The sequence below is a fragment of the Egretta garzetta genome, unplaced genomic scaffold, assembly GCF_000687185.1.
Source record: "Egretta garzetta isolate BGI_Z169 unplaced genomic scaffold, ASM68718v1 scaffold169, whole genome shotgun sequence".
NCBI lineage: Eukaryota > Metazoa > Chordata > Aves > Pelecaniformes > Ardeidae > Egretta > Egretta garzetta.
In genome coordinates, this window is record NW_009260798.1 from 262655 (window position 1) to 282894 (window position 20240).

Here is a 20240-nt window from a genome sequence, read left to right on the forward strand (position 1 = left end):
AAACTGCTGTTAATCCTAGTAACTGTGCTTTCAAGAAGGCAGGGCACTAAAAGCAAGCTATTCCCAAAAGTACTTTTTATTTTTTTCCACAAGGTAAATATTTTATTGTCCTGAATTCTGGTACTTCTCTCTCCATTTCAACACCTTCTTTCCTCCCAGTTCATTAGAAACCACATAGGCTTCCCTTGAGTAAATATCATGTGAGTCACATGGGCAGTTCAGATTCCACTTAAAAAAGAAGCAGAAGAAAACAAAAAAACCCAAAATCTTAAAAGCTAGAAGTCTAAAGTGAAAAACACTTTTTTTTTTCAAGACCAGGTTGGATGGGACTCTGAGCAACCTGATCTGGTTAGTGGTGTCCCTGCTCACTGCAGGGGGGTTGGACTACATGACCTCTAGGGGTCCCTTCCAACCCAAAACATTCTATGATTCTATGAAACACAAAAGTGAATCCCATAGCCTTATGTGTTATTCATAAATATGGAAGAAGTAGAAATAAGAAGAACATTGGAAGGGGGAATGGATGGCTGGGGAGACTGGCAGCAAATCTGGAACCATTTCCTTCTCAGTCACTTGTTCAAATTCACCCGGGATGATAACGGGTGTGATCATCCAACAAAGAGTTTCTCAGACCTGACATCCAATCACAAGCAAAACACTCGGGAATATAAATATGGCTGGGTTTTTGTTCTGACCACCCCCAATATTGCAAATCAACCCCTCAGCGGCCAGAGCCTCTGCATATTGGTTACGGTGTGGGCTACACCCAGCTTGCAGCGATGAGCTTCCGAAGTGATTTAAGTGTTATGTGAAGAACCAGGACCCTGGAATACCTAAGCAAACACATACAGAAGAGTAAAGGATCGGCTGACAAGAGGCTGCTAAAGGAGCGAGAGCATCCTGGCTGGGAGGAGCTGCTGCTTCAATGAAAGACAACCCTCGTGCAAGTCCTCAGCGAGACCCACGGACCCTTGTTGCCACACGCCCCAGGGCTGGAGAACAAACGCAACATCAGCTGGAACCAGACACCAGCTCCACGCGCAGAGAAGAGAAACAGCAATACAACCTCCAGGTAGCTTCCTCCGCTTCGTATGTATTATGGCAACAATATCAACAGGAAAGAAAATCAAATTGCTGTGTGAATGCTTTAGTGGTAGGTGCATAGTTAGAGGTCTCATCTTCCTAAGTGTCCTTTAGGGATGTCGTGGTTTAACCCCGGCCGGCAAGTAAGCACACCACACAGCCGCTCGCTTTGACTTTACATTGACATTAGAATATTTACAGACAAGAATAAGAGGGTGGGAGCAATGAAGACCTTCTGCAAGTTTTTGGGGACCAGTTCTGCAATGTTCTCTCCTGAAGATGCTAAAACCTCTGCCTTCCACAGAGCTTCCTGGTAAACACAAGTGCTGTGCTCCCAGCAACGCAGAACCCATGATGCAGAAAACAGCCTATATACTGCCCAAAACGAGCATGTGGGGTTGTTAATTAATGTCCCCAGGCGTTCTGTGCATGGGTCTGGTGCAGCGGATGCTCCCCACTACGGTGACACTGACTCGTCTCAATGCCCTGCAGGAACCCAGCCTCTGTGGGGCCCTCGGTGGGACCACCCCCGGGGAGCGGCACTGCTCGGCGGGCTGCACCGTGCAGGAGAGCCCCGGCACGCTGCAAAGCAGCCAGCCCTGTGACCTCCGAAAGCAAACAGCCCCGAAGGGGATGAGAAGTGATGAAAACAGCGTTGGAGACAGACAGGCAGAGAGACAGACAGATATAATGAACAAAATAAGATAGCTACTAAAAAATTGCAACTACCAAGATAAAAGTTGCGAAATTTCACTTCTTAAGTAAAACAAAGGAGCAAAAGTGTTTGGATTTTTTTTTTTTTGTCAGCTGGCAGTCTCACAAACTGTAGTTATCTTGTTCTTCATGCTAAGTTTCATTTTAACTCTATATGCAGTATTTACACATAGAAAACGGTGTGAGATCTGCCAGGATACAGTGGAATAACAGCCAAGAAGACACCAGAAGTCATCCCCTTCCTTTGAGCTGGCAGCACTTTATGGGTCTCAGGTCTCTCCACATTTATTTTAATGGAAAATTGGCTGCATGTCTCCTGTTCTCCATTTAAAGCCAAATTTCTGAAGGCATTTTCTCAATTTAACTCTATTACATACTTCAGGATACGACCAGTATGAGGGCCTGTATGCAAAAGAGCTTCAGTGTGTTGAAATCAGATACAGCTGGATGTCCTCACCCTGGAAATGTGGTGGGGAAATTCTTGCAGAAGAGTCAGAGAGGACTGCCCAGAAAGAAGGGGTGATGGGCTGCGATTATACATCAAACAGCCCATTACTGCCGGAGTAATTGCTGTGCATGGGGATGACAAACTTCCTGCGGGAGCAGCGCTGTGGTCAGGCTGTGCTTCAGCAGCCCCAACCCATGAGGAGCTACAGGAGGGCACTTCCTTGCAGGTACTCTGGGAAACGGGTTTTATGTGATTTACCCCTCCACGCCACTGCAGCACGCTGACAGCTGGATTTGAGATACTGAAAGAAACAGGATTTTGTGCCTTTACTCCGGCTCAGTGGGATCCCTGAGCACCCCACAGGCCATTCCAGCATTCCCGGCGTGGAGCAGACGGCAGTGTTTTAGGATGCTGTGTCTGCTATGAAGGTGCACATCGATGAAGTTCCCATGGAGGAAAAACACTTCTTTTCTTCTAAATTGGGAGATTTAGAGGTAAGAAAGAGAAGGAGAGCGTTGGAAAGTTTTCACAGGGAAGCATGCCTCAGGTAGAGCTCCATTCTCCATGTGTTAGTGAAGCCTCTCCTGGAAATGGCAAATATCCATGTGCTGCAGTAGGGCAGCCTCCCAGGAAAGGAAAGGCAACTTTTTTTTTCCCCATTCTGAAGCTGTAGGTGGACGGCAAAGAACAAAAGGCTCCCTTTGTTCTGCCGGCAATGGCAGGGTGGCATGTGCAATTTCTCTTCTGTGCTGGGAAAGTGCTGGTGAAAACTTCATTTTGTTCTGAATGTGGGAACTTTTGAGGCATAATGTGCAGTTCTTTGGCAAGGCTTTGGGACAGGAGCTGCAGCTGAAGCACACAAACAGGCTGGCAACTCCCGTGACCTTCCAGAGAATGGAGGGCTGGGATTTTTTGGCATTGATCCATGTATCAGGGACTTCCAAACTGAACTAAATGTGTAATTTTAACAATGACTTAACAATGCACCTCTCTAGCAGAAGGGCAAGTTATGCTGCTTGTGTAATAAATGTCTCTTGCATTTTGCCAATGGCTGCAGGACGATGTTTTCTGTACCATTAGTGACTCTACAGTGAGCACTCAGCTGTGAGAATTATTAATCATATTTTTCACCGGGACAAGGAGGCTACTTGGGTTCAGTTTTGGGCCCCTCACTACAGGAAAGACATTGCGTTGCTGGAGTGTGTCCAGAGGAGACCAACAAAGCTGGTGAAGGGTCTGGAGGACAAGTCTGTGAGTAGCGACTGAGGGAACTGGCGTTGTTTAGTCTGAAAAAAAGGAGGCTGAGGGGACACCTTGTCATCCTGTACAACTGAAAGGAGGTTGTGGTGAGGTGGGGGTCAGTCTCTTCTCAAGTTCTTCTCAAGTTGTGCCAGGGGAGGTTTAGATTGGACATTAGGAAAAAATTTTTCACCAGAAGGGTTTTCAAGCACTGGAACGGGCTGCCCAGGGAAGTGGTTGAGTCCCCATCCCTGAGGTATTTAGAAGATGGGTAGATGAGGTGCTTAGGGACATGGTTTAGTGGTGGGATGGCAGGGTTAGGTTAACAGTTGGACTTTTCCAACCTAAACGATTCTATGCTTCTGCTTGTTACCAAGCTTTCTGTTTTCTCCTTGGTCCATGTGTTCCCAAGGACAGCTGGAGATGGGACGTAGAAACCCTGCTGGGCAACCACATCCCAAAGGAAGAAAGTGCTGAGAGCGAGAGGATGGCTGTGGGAAGAAGCAGGGAAGCCCATTCTGATACAGAAAGTTATATTTGTCTGTGTAGCTACATCAGGAAAATTTCCCAATGGAAACGTAACTTGTACTGGTAAAAGCATCCTTCATCCTATATAGCCATCCTGTCCTCCAAACTAAACAGATGCAGCTGCATTTGCAGTTCACTGCAACAGCTGCCTCAGTCTGAAGGGGTGACTTTTTTGTCACACTTGTGACCAACACTCACGCTGCAGAACTGAACCAGCAATAACAAAGAAATGAAAGTTTACAGGAATAGATAGCCGTGAAAATGTTGACAAGAGGACAGAAAGGGTGATGACAGGTCAGCTGTCAGAGGGCAGCTTGCCAAGCAAGCCTCAGCTCGGCAGGCAGCCTGTGGCCAACCATGCTGTCAGTGGAGCTCAGGCAAGAAACAAGTCCAACCAGCGGACTCGCCACTGCTCTCTCGGTTCTGTTTTGTTGGGGGTGTAACTTGGCAGTGAAGAAAGGGTCTGTTCTGGCAAGGACAAAGTGCTAAAAATTGCTACCTTTGAGGAAATTTCAGAGCATGATTGTGCAAATGCACAGAGAGAGAGTCACGCCTTCTTTGCATGCCTACTTTAAATAAATGCCACTCAGGCTGCTGTGGGATAACATTTTTGGAAGGGAAGCTATCACAACTCAAAACTGATCATTAAGTAGAAAAATTGAATTTTGAGTCCCTCTTGTGTTTTCAAAATCAAAGCCATTGCGTTTCCAGCATGAACATTTCAGCATCTTTTAACAGCTACCAAAGCCAAGACAGTGCTGTCAGGAGCAACTCAGTTGGGGTTAAATCCCACCTCCATGACACTGAAATAGATCAGGAGTGAATATAGTGACTGAGTGACAGTTGTACCAGTGACTTCACTTCAATTAGTTTGGTTTCTTGTATTATGGTAGAAAGCAGAATTTAGCCTACATACCCAGCGGAGGGTGAAAGGGAAGACAAACCTCTGCTCTGCTATGGTGGCTATGGAAAAGAAAACCACTATTTTGAAAATGTAAACCTGATGGCATATTTTTTCAGTTAAATCAGCTGGCTGTCCCAGAGTCTTTCCAACTATTTTAAAGCATCCCATGTAGTCAGTGCACAACAGCATTATACCACATATATGTTCACTGGAGCTGACCACCTTTCTAAGACAGTTATCACCTTTCTGAGCCAGTAGACTATCTGGGAGCGAACCGATATGCACAGAAAGCAGCTGGCAACACCTTTACAATGGGGATGGGATAGGGGGAATAGCACAACAAGGGTTTGACAACTGACAGTCAAAAGGAGATCCTTGACACCCAAGGAATGGCCCAACCAGGGTGACCAAGGATCAAACCATACTTATCAGTCTCCAAGGCTAGTAGCCACCCCTCAAGGATGGATAAAGGCAGGACAGACTGCATGTCCCCTTGCAGCGTGGCTGGCTGATCTGCAGCTGGTGTCCCTCTGCCTCCCGATACCACCAGTGACTCATTGGTGAGACTGCAGTCAATTGTTACGTGAATTATTCTGCCACACTCACAGGATTTCCAAAGGAATGAACATTGTTATGGAAAAGACTGTTTATGTTTAGCAGCCGAAGAACTATCCAGTCTATAGATTTCAAAGAAGAGAAGGCCAACATATGTTAGGCCTGTACCAGTGTTGTTGGAAAGGACTGACAGCTTTCAACAATAAAAATACAAAACATGGCATTAAAACTATACATTCCATCAGTTTTCATTCCTAACTTTACAGTGAGTGATAACTTTTTAGTGTTACTGCATGCAGCCAATAATGTTCATTTTTGAGACAATAATCCAGAGCTGTAACTAATGTAGGACGCTGCTCCAGTGGCAGGGACATTGGCAAGTGACTCAGAAACCCTAGGTTTAATTTCTCTTGCTCCAGTTATTTGAGAGTATTAGGGTGCCTAAACCCATGTGAGGACCTGCTTCTTTTTTCATCTCTGAAATGGTATTACTTCCCATATGCCGGGACTGCTGCGAGCATAAATAACATAAAGTGTTCCCTTATACATGCACCAGGTAACAGCTAAAAGAGTGATGAGCCCAAGCTGGGGATCAGCTAGTGGTCTCGTAAAATAAGAGAAATGCAGTAATTCTGCTACCAGCCTGTCAGGGAAAACAGGCAATGTATAGTATACACATGTTAACCATACTATGTGATGTAGGGCTTTAGAAAACAGCAGCTGAGAACACCACTGACTGTATTGTTTTCTTCAAGTGGCACTATCTTGTTTTGGATCATGCAAACTGTTTCAGAGGTGTGGGGATAAGCAGGCTACGAAGACTTCTGTTTGAGTGTGCTGTACCTTCCCATTTCTAGAAGAGTTCTTGTGCAAGTGGCATAGAAACCCTCAAAAAGTAGTGTTTGCTGTGAATCATTGCATCCATCCATCCATCCATCCATCCATCCATCCACCCCACTCCCCTTTTCACAAAATATTTGTGTTTCGTTTCTGTTTCTCAGCATAGAACAACTAACTTCCAGCTTGAAGGTTACCTATGCACATATGGATATAGAACCAAAGAAAATAAAGGCACAAATATATACAATAATCTCATTACCTGAGGAATCACTCCAAATGCCTTTCTCCATTGCTGCACGCTGACCGTGTTCCAGGAGACTCCATCAATCTGGATATCCCCTTCTGTATTCAGCAGTCTTAAAAATGCGAAAAGTAAAGTGCTTTTTCCTGAACCAGTTCTTCCTAAAAGGCCCACCTGCAATGCAAATCATAAAAGCAAGCACTTAATACTGCTCACATATTAACCACAGACCAAGGCAGAAACACTTAGAGATCTCAACAGTGGAGAACAATCCTAATGGATCTCAATGGGATAGCAAACGTCATTCATTTGGGAATGATAAAAGCCTACAGCAAGGGCTGAATGGGACACTGGGCCAGACTCTTCTTTGTTTTATTAGAATTAACTAAGATGAAAAATCCGTTAGTCTGCCCTTAGCTGAAGAACAGAAATTTGCTTATATATTATCTTGTACTGATTTGTCCAGCTCTTTGTGCCTTTCCCCTCTCTTTTGCTATGAAGCCCTCTTTCCAGCAGACAAAAAACCAAGTAGGGAGTCCACCTGAATCACACTACTAAGCTACTCCATTTCCATGTAATTGAAAATAGAGGGCCTAACTCTGATCAGGCCAAGAATTTGTAGTGGGGTAGCTTGGGCCTGAGGCAGTGGTCAAAGCACACACCCCATGCCGTTGCCCACCCCCAAGCAGCAATGCAAGTCCTCAACCTGCCCAGCTGGTGCTGCCTTTCCTTACCTTACCTTTTTTTGGGAAGAAAAATAATACACAAGGGGTATTTTACGTGTTGTGCTTCTCTCGTGGGATAGCAGCAACATATTGGGGGAACAAGCAATATCTGCAGTAACCGCCAGCAAACGCCTTTTCCAACAGCTGGGTTCTACGCAGTTAATGATGTCTTGTCTGAGCATGGGCTGCTTTTGTTCAGTGACAATATACATGGGAAGGTGAAGAAGGGGATTCTTCCTGCTGCCTAGAAGCCTTTTGGTAACAGTGCCTCAGGCCTCCGAACCAGGTAAGAGGTCTGCGCTGTGTTGCACTGACCCAATCTATTGATTGGGTGGGTCTGTATTCCAATCTACAAAAAGGGCATGAGGGAAGACCTAGGGAACTACAGACCTGTTAGTCTAACCTCAGTTCCTGGAAAAATTATGGAGAAAATCATACTGCATACTACTGAAAGGCATTTAAACAATAATGCAATCATCAGCCAGCATCAACATGGGTCCACAAAGGGAAAGTCCTGTTTAACTCACTTGATATTCTTCTATGATAAGGTCACCTGCCTAGTGGATGAAGGGAAGGAGGTGGATGCAGTTTTACTGGATTTTAGTAAGGCTTTTGATACTCTCCCTCACAGCCTCCTTCTGGACAAGTTGTCCAACTGTGGGATGAGCGGCTTCACAGTGCGCTGGGTGAAGAACTGGATGAAGGGCAGAGCTCAAAGAGGTGCAGTGAATGGGGCTACATCTGGCTGGTGGCCGGTCACCAGCAGTGTTCCTTGGGGCTCAATTCAAGAGTCAGTTCTGTTCAATGTATTCACCAACAATCTGGATGCAGGAGTTGAATGCACCATCAGCAAGTTTGCTGATGATACCAAACTGGGAGGTGCTGTTGACTTTCTGGAGGGACAAGAGGCCTTGCAAAGGGATCTAGAGAGATTGGAGCAGTGGGATGAAATTTAACATGTCCAAATGCCAGATTCTGCACCTCGGGCAGAGTAACACCAGGCACAAGTATAAACTGGGAGAGGAGCGGCTGGAGAGCAGCCCTGCAGGAAGGAATCTGGGGGTGCTGGCGGGCAGCAGTCTCAGTGCAAGCCAGCGGTGTGCCCTGGCAGCCAGGAGGGCAAACCCCATCCTGGGGGGCATCAAACACAGCACAACCAGCCGGCCAAAAGAGGTGATTATCCCCCTGGATTCAGCCCTGGCGCAGCCTCACCTGGAGTGCTGTGTGCAGTTATGGGGCCCACAATTTAAGAAGGATGGGAAGGTCCTTGGATGTATCCAGAGGAGGGAACAAAGCTGGTGACAGGGCTGGAAGACACATCATGTGAAGAGCAGCTGAGGGCTTTGGGCTTGTTTAGTTGGGAGGAGGCTAGAGGTTTAGACTGGACGTTAGAAATCATTTCTTTACCAAGGCGGTGGTCAAACACTGGACCAGGCTTCCTAGAGGTGTGGTCAATGCCCAAAGCCTGTCAGTGCTTAAGAAGCATTTGGACAATGCCCTTAAATAACATGCTTTAACTTGGTCAGCCCAGAACTGGTCAGGCAGCTGGACTAGATGATCGTTGTATGTCCCTTCTGACTGACATAGGCTCTTGTCTTGTCTTGTCTTGTCTTGTCTTGTCTTGTCTTGTCTTGTCTTGTCTTCTCTTCTCTTCTCTTCTCTTCTCTTCTCTTCTCTTTGACTCCCTCAGCAGAGAGCTCTCCCCTTTCCTGTTTGTTTTACATGTGTTTCCCTATGGGGCAGAGACAAATCCTCTCCAGTTTAAGGAGTACACTCCAATTCTGGAAATGCTACCTCTGAGCCCAGGGTTCATCACTGAAATTGGATCGAGTCCCTAAATCGTAGCCATTGAAAAAAGGATCTTTGTTTTAATTGCTCTGCCCCCTCTTGTACAGTACAAAAGTATCTTTCATTTTCCGTACTCCTTTGCTTCAAGGGATTTTCCAGGAAGTAAATCCATCAGACAGCAGTGGCACCTGCACCTCCATGCCTCAGAAACCACAGGTGCCTCTATGCCAAAGGCGGAGCGGTTCCAGGATGGTGCTATGGGAAGCCAGACCCACAGTTTCAAAATTTTGGTGCCTCAAACTTAGTAGGTGAAACATTCAGTTCATGTAAACCAAGACAGATCTACTAAACCTGGCAGACACTGGTGCTATCCAAACTAAGAGCAAAGAGCTGCCTCATGGCAAGGCCAGGGAGCCATCACTGAACCTGTTTTCTCATCTATGTGGGAGAGTTAAACCCCCCCCTTCATCCATATGGCTCCAGCTCAGGAAATTGTGCGAGCCTTTCTTCCAACCCCACCGAGGACGATCCTTCAACATAACCTTAAAGGAAAGTGTTAAACCTCTGCCTAATTGCTGTCCTGAAACTAAAGCTCTTTCTTGAACGCAACCCCAAACACGCATGAAGGTTAATTAGAGGTTTGTCAATCTACTAAAGAATAGAGCTGTTTATGGTTTGTTATATAATAATTCGGGGTGGCGTAGAGCCCTCATCAAACGGGCAAGACAGCACCTCCGCCCTCCCGCCGCCGGAGCCAGCGGTGCGTTCCCCTTGGCACGGCGGCCGGTATTCTTTCGTGCCCTGCTCCACCTGGGTCAGGCTGCCCCCAGCACCTGCGCTCCCCAGCAAGCTTCCCTCTCCCCAGGAGGAGAAGGCGGACGACTTCAGGCACAGGAATACAACTTGGGGACCTGCTGCATACCGATTTTATCAGTATATTCTGCTCCTCATGGCCAGCAAACATCCCCACTGTGCTTTACTGAGGTGTAAATAGCCTCAAGTTTTCTAGGACTGTGGCAGATTTCCCTTGCCTTTTCTTTTTGTTTGTAGCCAATAATCCTGCAGATGAGCTCTTTTTAAGAAGATACATGAGACATTTCTGTTCTTCAGGTGCTTTAGATGATTACTTTGTTTTGCAACAATGTCAGTTACAAAACCTTTCTGAACTCAGCCTACTCTTTAGTCAATGAATAGGTTCATAATGACACTTCTATAGTTAAGCTTAATAGAAGTCAGATCAAACACAACAAAATGGTGTCTCACCCTCTGCCCTGAACTTATTGAAAAGGAAATGTTTTCTAACACAGCAGCTCCTCCTTCACCATATTTGGCCGTAAGGTCCTTCACTGTCATTTGGCCCCCGGATGGCCAGTTCTTCTCTTCCTTCACATGCCTGTTTTCAATTACAAGGGCATCTGAAGGCTGGTTTTTCTTCTGTGGCTTAATGTTTTTCATCTCTTCTGTTGGCATGTCAATGAATTTAAATATTCGTCCGACAGACCGCATCTAGGAATCAAAACAAACAGTATTCTAATTGTAACTAATACTTAGCTATCAAAACAAATTAAATCAAATTATTCCTAATTCCTAGCCAGAACAGTGAGTCTCTTTTCTGTGTATGTTATACCATGATATAATTTTCAAAGGTAGGATGCTTCTTGTATAAAGCTCTAGATTCTATTGCTCTTGTACTACCGACATTGGTCCAACATGTGATTCCACTTGCTTCCTTTTTAAATGGACACAATAGCTCTCTCTGCCTTTAAAAATGTATTTTGAAAACTGTAGATGACCTGTATTTATGAAAACAAAGTATGATCACGAAAGCAATCTTGGAGTCTTCAACTCCTTACTCCTGTAGGGGGTTGCCCAACCCCAAACCTGCGGTTCCTTGGATAATCATTGATCTCCAAAGAGCAGCAGACTCTGTGGAATTTGAAAGATGTAAAGCAGTAGCATCAAGCAAAGAGGAACAATCATCAGACATTAATACCTGAGTATTCGTGAGAAATTATCAATAGTTTTTACCAAAAAATTAGTAGGAAGTTCCACAATAATTAATTTTGTATCTGTAATTATATATATTGGGTGAAAAAATCAAGTCCTGTAGTTCATGAACTTCAGGCAGAAGCTCCTAGTCTTGGTGAATTTTCAAAGGAGCATGGGGCTAGAAGGGATCCTCTTGATCTTTTTTTTTTTTTTTAATGGTTCAAGGGTCAATTAATAAATAGTTAATTCACCTCCTTCACTAGAACTTCCCTGCTCAGGTGGTCAGAAAACATATTTTTAAGTCTATGGACCAGTTTGTTCTCGTAGATTAATTAATTTAAAATTCTAAATATTATTTTTCTAGCTGCTTTCCCTATTAATTTATGAAGGGCTACCTTAGATCCAGTCACCCTTTGTTCTCCAGGACTAAAGAAAATCCAGGTTTAAGCCTCTTTCTTAACATATGTTCTCCTCCAAACATCCCACTTCAAATTACCCTTTCCTGCCTGGCCAGAATGTACACAGCATTTTGGATGATGTTTCACAAGGACATTGTACAAAGGCATTGATACATTCCTATCTGTATTATGAATATCTCAATTAACACATCCTAGGATCATATGCTCTTTCTTCACAGTCACATCTTGCAGTCACCCTCTGATCAAGCAGTGGTCAGCCAAGCTTTCCTCCATCTTAGCCATTTCTAACCAAGGAGATCCTTACTTACAACAGAGGTTATTCTTAGCAGTCCCTCAATTCAAGCCTACACTTTGGCTGCTGAAATCTATTTTATATCAGGCATTTGAGGTCACCTAATACCTTTCAGCTCCCAGCATCCTTCATGCTAATATTGCCTTTCAGCTTTGTGCCTTTGGCAGATTTCTTCAACACAATTTTTTTTTCTTTGTTGAGAGCATTAAAAAAAGATTAAAACTGGCTCAGTCACAAATCTAATCTTTGTTGAGTAGCCTCCCTACAGCTTAATACTTACAGCTTAATGCCATTTCCTTTCTGTCCAACTCATTAACTAGTTTACAGTTCTTGTAATAATCCTGATCTCCTTCATTTATATAATTTCTGAAACAGAGCCACAGCCAGTGCTTCCCTGAAGACAAATGTGATCTACTACATTACTTTTGTCTGGAAAATGAATCATCGAACACAGTTACCAGGTTAGTCTGATGCAACCCTAATGTCAGCAACCCTGAGTGAATCCACTCTGTAAGCACTGCATCTTTGATTACTTCTTTAAATTAGTTTCTAAAGACTGCTGCCATCAGACTACCACACTTATGGTGGCATCAGTGACTTCCCATTTCTCCTTCTTAACCAAAAGTGGCAGCTGTTTTCTATCACCTGTCACCATCACTGCCAGCTTGGTGGATTAATTCAAAGTGGCCTTTACAAGATCTCCAGCTTCTCAGCCAGTTTTTCCCAAACCCTAGGATGGGACATCTGGTCCCACCTGGTCTGCATGCACAGGGTGGCAATGTTCCAGCCCAGTTTCACATGTTTGACTGAAGTGCCCAACTGCAGAACCCAGTCATGTTTAGTTGAAGACTCTGATTTTAGATGGTCTGAGTCATGGGTGATGTATGTGTACCTCTGTGGACTACACAGGAAATTTAGGGAGACCAGGATTCTAACTTAGGAGCTTCAGCTATGTGCCTACAGCTAGGTTGGTTTTTGCATATAATTTTCACCTCAGCTACTGTAAATCCCATCTCTACCTTGTGCTTCACTGTCAAGTCCCCAGATTAAACACTGTCCTTTTACTGAAAACTGAGATCAAGTATTCATCCAGAGTTTGGGCCATTTGCAAGTCTTACCTCTGATTTTTGTCAAGTCTCTCTTTTCTGTCTGCTTCTTGACCTCCAATGCATAGCTTGTTTTGGTTAACTAATCCATTTTGTGGATGTTGTAATTTCTAATATAATTTTGGAGGTTGTTGTTCATCCTGGTAGTCCTAGAGTCTCCAAAATTTCCTACTGTTTTTCTCCTGCCATGCAGGAAACAAATTTCAGCCCCTCACTTGAAGAAGATGTGACCTTAGTCTACATTCAAGTCCCTAAGCACCTTAGACCAACTAACTTAATTAACTAGATTCCTCATTTTACCAGAATTGACCTTTGTAAACAACAAGAGTAAACTATAAGATAGTGTAAATTCTTTTTGGTCAGAAATTATTTATCAAAATAAATAAGTAAACAGATAGATACCTTCATAGCTACTGCATTCAGGAGTATCTGGACCTTATTATTAGTGTTTGTTCTCTAATCTGTATTCCCAGTAATATCTCTCTTGTTAGTGGCACTACGGAAAACCCTTTGTACATCTTTGATCTTGTTAAACTGCTTTTATAATTCCTTCTGCGAAGTGATTCTACTTGATATGTTACCATTTCTTCCCTCCTTTTTGATCCAGATTGAAATAGCTAGGTGAATTTTCCATGTGGGAACAAATATATATATCTCTAATGCAAGGAAATACTGGGGTAATTGCTTACATCTCAGCATCTTGACACATAGCTGTAACAGAAGTTTTGAAAAGCATGCTAACACCCAAGCCTATCAATTACAATTTGCATCTCAGCCGCTCTGCAAGATAGAAAAGCACGGTCATCATCATGTTGATATATGAATGTCATCTTATTTTGGTGATACAAACGGGAAGACCTTAGATCAGACTGACAATTTTCTTCCTGCCTGACTGTTTTTAGTAAATCCCCACAATGAGGACCATGCACTTATTTTAATCTGTGTTTGGTGGTATATTTGTTTTCAGAAATCTTATCTTTTTAGAAATACCACCTCTTCAGAATTGAAGGTCTTTCTTGGCTTCATCAAAGAGCTGTGAACTTTTGTACAGGCAGGGATTCTGTCTAATTGACAGAGAGATCCTACCATTACATGCTAACTAAAATCTGCTGTGAAGCCAGCTGGACAAAGAGCCTTCTCTTACAACAGAAAATTTCATCTCTGTCCCAACTCCCCTGACAGATTTATCAGTCACATCACATATGCAGATATTTTAGACAGCTTAATACTTTAAATCAATTCAGAAAGATGCTTTCCTGGTTCTGTAATTTGCATTATGATTTAGATCTGGGCAGAATGTAGCATAAATGTCAGTAACGTTTTACAAAGATATCCATTCTTCCTTTCACAGGTAGAAATCTTCTGTCATTCATAATGACAGGTATAGTGTAGGTGACAGCAGGTTTCTTATCTATTATTCCCATCAGCAATGGGAATATGCGCCTGCTATATTCACGTTCTCTAACTGATGCTTTAGAATATGGGAGTATATTTACTACTTTCATCTAAAAACGTCTAGAGCATAATACACTATTTTTAGCATTGCCTAATTGTATTTTACTGAGATTTTAATAACATTACAAATTCATTAATCTACTTTCTCATTAATATCACTTAAACTCTTCTTAATGTTGAAGGTTTCATAATATAATTATGTAATGTATATTTCCAGAAAGTGGAAGAAGTAATTCTTTTACGACTAATCTAATACAATTAATTTCATCAGGCCCAATGTTCTCTTCTGCTAGAAAGAGAGCAGTTACCCTCTCCAGACCAGACACTCATAGCATACAGTGACCATGTTGCAAGAAACCACCTCCTCAAAAACACGCTGTCTGGAAAGCGCAATGTGCAACTGAGAGATCCTGTAAGAGGTTGGTCCGATGGCTCGTGTCCTAAAAAAAACCCCTGTGCATTAAGTCATTGCAAAAACTGGGTCAATGCAGGCGGCCCATACGGTTTTACTGAGGTTTCACATCTTCTGCTGTTACATTTTGGGTGCACTTATAGGACATATACTCCTCTTCCAAACTGCAAAAATGAAATATTTTGTTCATGTCAAAACTTGTGCTGATTTTTTTGCTCTTTCTCACACTGCTTTGCAGGCAGAAAAGGAAATGTTCTAACAGATTTTCTTGATTCTGTTCCCTTCCAGATGACCAACACCTCACTTGGAGAACTGTCATTCTGATGCAGATTTTACAGTCAAGTATTTAGTCTATTTCAACTTAGGAAATTAAAAGTGTTCTCAGGTTTTCTGCTGACAGTAGTAAAAAGCATATTAAGATCATGTCCTAGTTAAAAAAAAACAAACCAGTTGCACAGGTGAAATAGCATGGGAAAATAAAAGCATGAAACCCAGCCATAAAATCACCATTATTTTTCAGAGTCCTAATTTTTTCTTTTGTCCTCTTCTTTACCATGTACTACTTTAATTCTTCAGCATCCCTGATGTACAGGGTGGGGCACTGTGAGGTTTAGCAAGTGTAGTTTTAATATCTCTCTGGGGGATTCTTTTTATATCTCCTTACATAAGTAATCTTGGCAACAGTAAAAGCATGGCATTTTCTCTTGCCCTGATAAAAGGAATTGTCCTTCCTAGTTATAGCGCTGCTACTGCAGGATACACATCAGTGAAGGAGGAGGTTATAAAGCATTAAACCAGTCCACTGGGACTAGCCAATGCTTATCTGTGAAAGCAGCACTTACTGGAAAACTTATTTTCTATTTCCTTCAGAAGGAAAAAAATTAAAAATACTACAAGACTGCCTGGAGGGATAAGAAAAAGACTGAAAACCAGCTAAAGGAATATTAGAAGAAATGATCAAAGTGAAAAGATAAATCTAGCCTAACTAGTAGCTTTAAATGAAACAATGGATAGCTGTCAGAGTGACCACATGTTCCAAAAAAAAAAAAACCACCAAACCAAAACAGAGCAGATAAAATATCAGGGCTGTAGAGAATGAAATGCCAAAACCATTATGGGGTATTACAAGACAATGGGGATTTTTCAGTTAAAGCCAAACCAGTTCAACAGAAATTGCTTCAAAGAGAATATCTGTGTATGTAAAACCAAAATCCAACCTAGAAACTGAGATATCTTCAATATGTATGCCAGTGTCACAGAAAGCTCAAGAAGGAGATTGTGTGGAATAAAGTCAAATTTGCCACCTACCCATCTGTTTGGCCAGTATTTCTTCCAGTACATTTTTTTTCCTTTTTCACATGATCCTGCTTCCCTATTCTCCTGCCTTCCTGCCCTTGCATTTATTTCACTGATGTCCCACACCTTGCATATCTTGTAAAACAACTCAGCACAAGCTTACTATTACATACTAATTGCAGCAGCTACAGCTTTGGATATGGGCTTCAACCACTTGCAGGAACCTCCAGCTTATCTGACAACCAAAGACTGCCACCTATAAATGTGCTATACACTCAAGCGTGCTTGTGCGCAGGCTTGTAAGCATGGATGTCACAGATGCTCAAGGGCAGGCAAGAATGATGTCATCTAGAGCGGTGCGTGCATATCTGTAACTGGAGACACATGGTGATGTGTCAGTTCTAGCCAATCTGGTTCTCTGGGGAGTTTCAAAATAGCCCTTGAGAAAAAACTAGTGTATAAGCAAAGTCAGGCACACATGCAAGCCTTTGCAGGACACCTGTAACCAAACTGTAAAAGTCTTTAAAGAGGGAAGCGTTAAGTGTAGAAAATACAAAGAGTGGGAAATAACACATCTGCATCACCCAGGGAAGCAGTTTCATTATCTCGAGACCATGAAGCTATTCTTATTTGCTTGTGTACAGAAGCGCCTTTTGAATGTCAGGAAAACCATCCTGCCAGGAATATCTATTAGTCATCTGGGATCCCTAAAAATCCACAGGATGGAGGTGGGGAGCTATCCGCTGCCGAAAGAAGTCCAGAGGATCCACCTAGAAACTTATGCACCTTAGAAAGGCTATCATTAATATAATATAACCGGTGCTCTGGTACAGTCGTTTGTCTTAATATAGGTCTTAATATAGAGAGAAGTACTCACAAACGCCTCAAGCAACTTGAGACTTTCTTTTCAGGGGAAAGAGAGTTATTTCCTTATTGCTGCTAACAGATGACATTTTAACATCGATGTATGTTTAAAAAGGGGAAATTCTTCTTTATTAAAACACTAGTCCGCCCAGCACCCTCTGAATCCTACAGTAAGACTTTCTGTTGCTCTTGTGAAACACCTTCAGTTTGCATTAAGCCATATAATACACGCACGGGATTCTTACACGGCTTGTTACACTTAAAACGATCACATTATGCCCTACAGGGCTCAGATGGGGTTTACAAATGAGAGCTGACTGGACGTTCTTGTCGCTGTCGTGCCTTGCCAGCGGCACGCTTTACCTCATTATCGGTCACTCAGCTGCTGCTCGGTATGACTTGCAGTTACGGCAAAGAAGCCCTCCTGCAAAGTGCCTGCCCATCAAGATGGGCCCTTCTAACAAGCGAAGAAAGAGTCAGCGTAAACCATTGGTGGATAGGGAAAAAAAAAAGTGTCCCTGAGTGGCAGTCAACTTTCTGGACTATCACCGCTCACAGGCGTAAACAAGGGATTAGATGTTCTAAGTGGTTAATTCCCAGTTTTGGGGCTCTTAAGGATTTCCTTCAGGATGAGGCTGCTTGAATCACTTATTGAAAAAAAATATGTCGAACTGGCAAATATTCCTTCACTCTCACTGTCTGCCCCAATTATTTTTTTTTAAAACGACAACTCATTTCAGCTAATCAGGATTTAATGGTCTCCAAGATCTGCTGCAAAAGCTGTTTGTTTTCCAGTGCTGAAATAGTTGGCCTGAGAAGCTAATTTAGGGTTCAGACAGGGTATGACTGGATGTGGGAGATTTTTTTTCCTCAGAAATTTTTTTTGTTCTGTAGACTACTGTATTTCGTTACAAGAATTCTGTCTAAAATAAATCCTAGAGTGCCTGAAGTGTAAACAGAGAAGTAACTATTACATTGAAAAATAGCATCTAAAACTTTTATACATTTAAGCTAAGGTATGATGAAAACTGCAAGAACAAACATATTCCTTTATGAGTTTCTTGTCTGCTTCTCATATCTCAACAAATAGGTGATGATGAGTTAACCTTGTGAAATATTCTGTTTTAATCCAATCCTAACTAACAAATCTATGCAAATTAAGGGGTACAACAACAGGTACAACTCCAAAACCTTATCTCAGAGCTTATTTTACACAAAACCAGAAAAAGACCCCCAGGGAAGTCTAGGGCAGATTTTTAGATCACTGCTGATTTTGTGTGGAAGGAGCTCAGAAACATTCATCGTGATCTGCTGTGCAAAGCCCTGAAGTAGACCGAGTAAGGTATATTATATTCCTTGGTAAGGTAAACAATCATAAAAAAAAAAACTCCAAGCTTTTTTGAAGTTTTCCTATGACTGCTACATCTGCAATCTGAATCCTCAAATGCAATTATTTGCTGTTGCCTACTCTAGTCCAGGAAAATTTTTGATCATAAAAAACCTCAGTTTGTGCTGTGCCAAAGCCGGTACGGTGCTATGAAAGGCATGAGGGTAACCTTTCTGACACATCTGCCTGATAACCAACTCTGAAAATAACTTACTGAACACCCATAATCAACAAAATAAGGCAATTCCTCAAAAGAAAGCACAGCACAGTGAATTTTATGCTTACCAAACTATCCACATCTATGCTTGAGTTTACTGCCCACTGCAAAGTTCCCATGATGTTCATCGCTAAAGTAAGAATAATGCCAACTCTACCTGGTCCATCACCTGCGGAGAGAAAAGCACATTTAGTTTATATGCAAATAAAAAAGCCAATAGAAATCAGAAAATTAGCATGTGTTTCTTAAAATACATATTCACATTCTCTCCTCTTTTTATTTCATGGAGGAAACATGGGTTTGTTAATTACACAAAGGACTGAGAGTTTAATCATCAGTCAAACACACACTTTGACGCTAGAAACCCTGATCTTGGTTTGGCAGAAGAAAATATTAAATCTTGGTACTTAAATTGTGAACAGAATCAGGCCTCTGCAATCTTGATTTCAATTTCCTTTTCCCAACAAATACGAATCTGTGAAATGACTCTTACCTGACTAAAACACCGCAGCTAACAACTTTAAAATTCAAACTAGTTGTGCTGGTTTACATTTTCCTTTCTTGGACAAATAGACAACATGTTCACCTTACTGTTCCACAAAGATGCAGATATAAATTCTTTTGCTTTAATTGTCTGCTCTAACAAGCATGGGATTTTCCAGGGGTTTTCCTTTATGGGTTCATACAACACATTATCAGCGTTTAAATTGCCCTGCTGCTGATTTTTAATCTCACTATGTGTTAAACGGAATTGAGAATTTAAGCCAAATGCCTTTCTGTGATTTCTCCATTTCTTCTATGGCTTTCTTCAACAAACTTCCTCCTATCTCATCATAAGAGTAATTACAGAAGCAAATAATAAAAGCAAATATTCCTCCTGAAAGCTGACAGATTAAGAAAAGGAATTCAGTGTTGCTCCAAGATCCTGTAATGGTAAAGTTTACAGTGGTAGCAAAATGACAGATTTTCACATTTTTAAAAAGTGTTTCTAACCCTTTTTCTCAAATAAAATATCCAGAAAACCAGTAACACAAGATGCAGTTAGCTTTCCTAAAAAATGCCAAACTACTAAGTGCACAAAGTAAAAAATGAGAAGGGCAGCAGAGGATGTTGTTTCTCTATGAATTTTAGGGGAATTAAAAGTCTCCTTTGTAACAAAAGTCCTGTAGGTGTGTATTTTCATCCAGAAGTATTTGTGTGGTTGGATTTTTTTTTCCTAAGAATCAGGAGAGGTCCTTATACAAGAAACAGAGGATAGCATTTCATACGTAATATGATATTTGACGAAATGTACACTTTTATATAACTCCTTTTCAACACTGAAGTATGATCAAATGAAATTTGGATCTTATTAGAAACAAAAACCTCTTTCATAAAATCAGCAAATTCTTGTTCATCAGCAACCATGGTATTGAAACTGCATCCAGAGCCTGCACACAAAGCTCAGTGTAAAACTTGGGAGAAGGAGAATACTGCCTGAGAATCAAAATCTAAAAACATACATAATAACTGCGTAGTGAATTAAAAACTGTATTTGAAGTAATCTATAGCTAAACTTGCTGAGTTTTTCCATAGAACTGAATTGTTCCAATGTTTTGGAGACATTCACCTCCTATTCTCTGCTTGTTGGAGACTGATCACACCTGGTCAACCATGGGCAGCACTTCAAATACAGGTAAGATAGTGAGGTATAGGGTGATGCTCATTCAGGTACTGGCTTTACTAGGAGCAGTGAGCC

General features: G+C 42.2%; 1 protein-coding gene across 1 annotated transcript in view; it reads right to left on the reverse strand.

The window, feature by feature from the left end:
• CFTR (CF transmembrane conductance regulator) overlaps window positions 1–20240 on the reverse strand; it is an 81185-nt gene that overhangs the window by 8304 nt on the left and 52641 nt on the right. Inside the window, exons 21-23 of the mRNA XM_035902191.1 lie at window positions 18571–18671; window positions 10329–10571; window positions 6571–6726 (exon numbers count right to left, since the gene is read on the reverse strand). Coding sequence (XP_035758084.1) covers window positions 6571–6726; window positions 10329–10571; window positions 18571–18671 — 500 coding nt within the window. The remainder of the gene's footprint in view (window positions 1–6570; window positions 6727–10328; window positions 10572–18570; window positions 18672–20240) is intronic.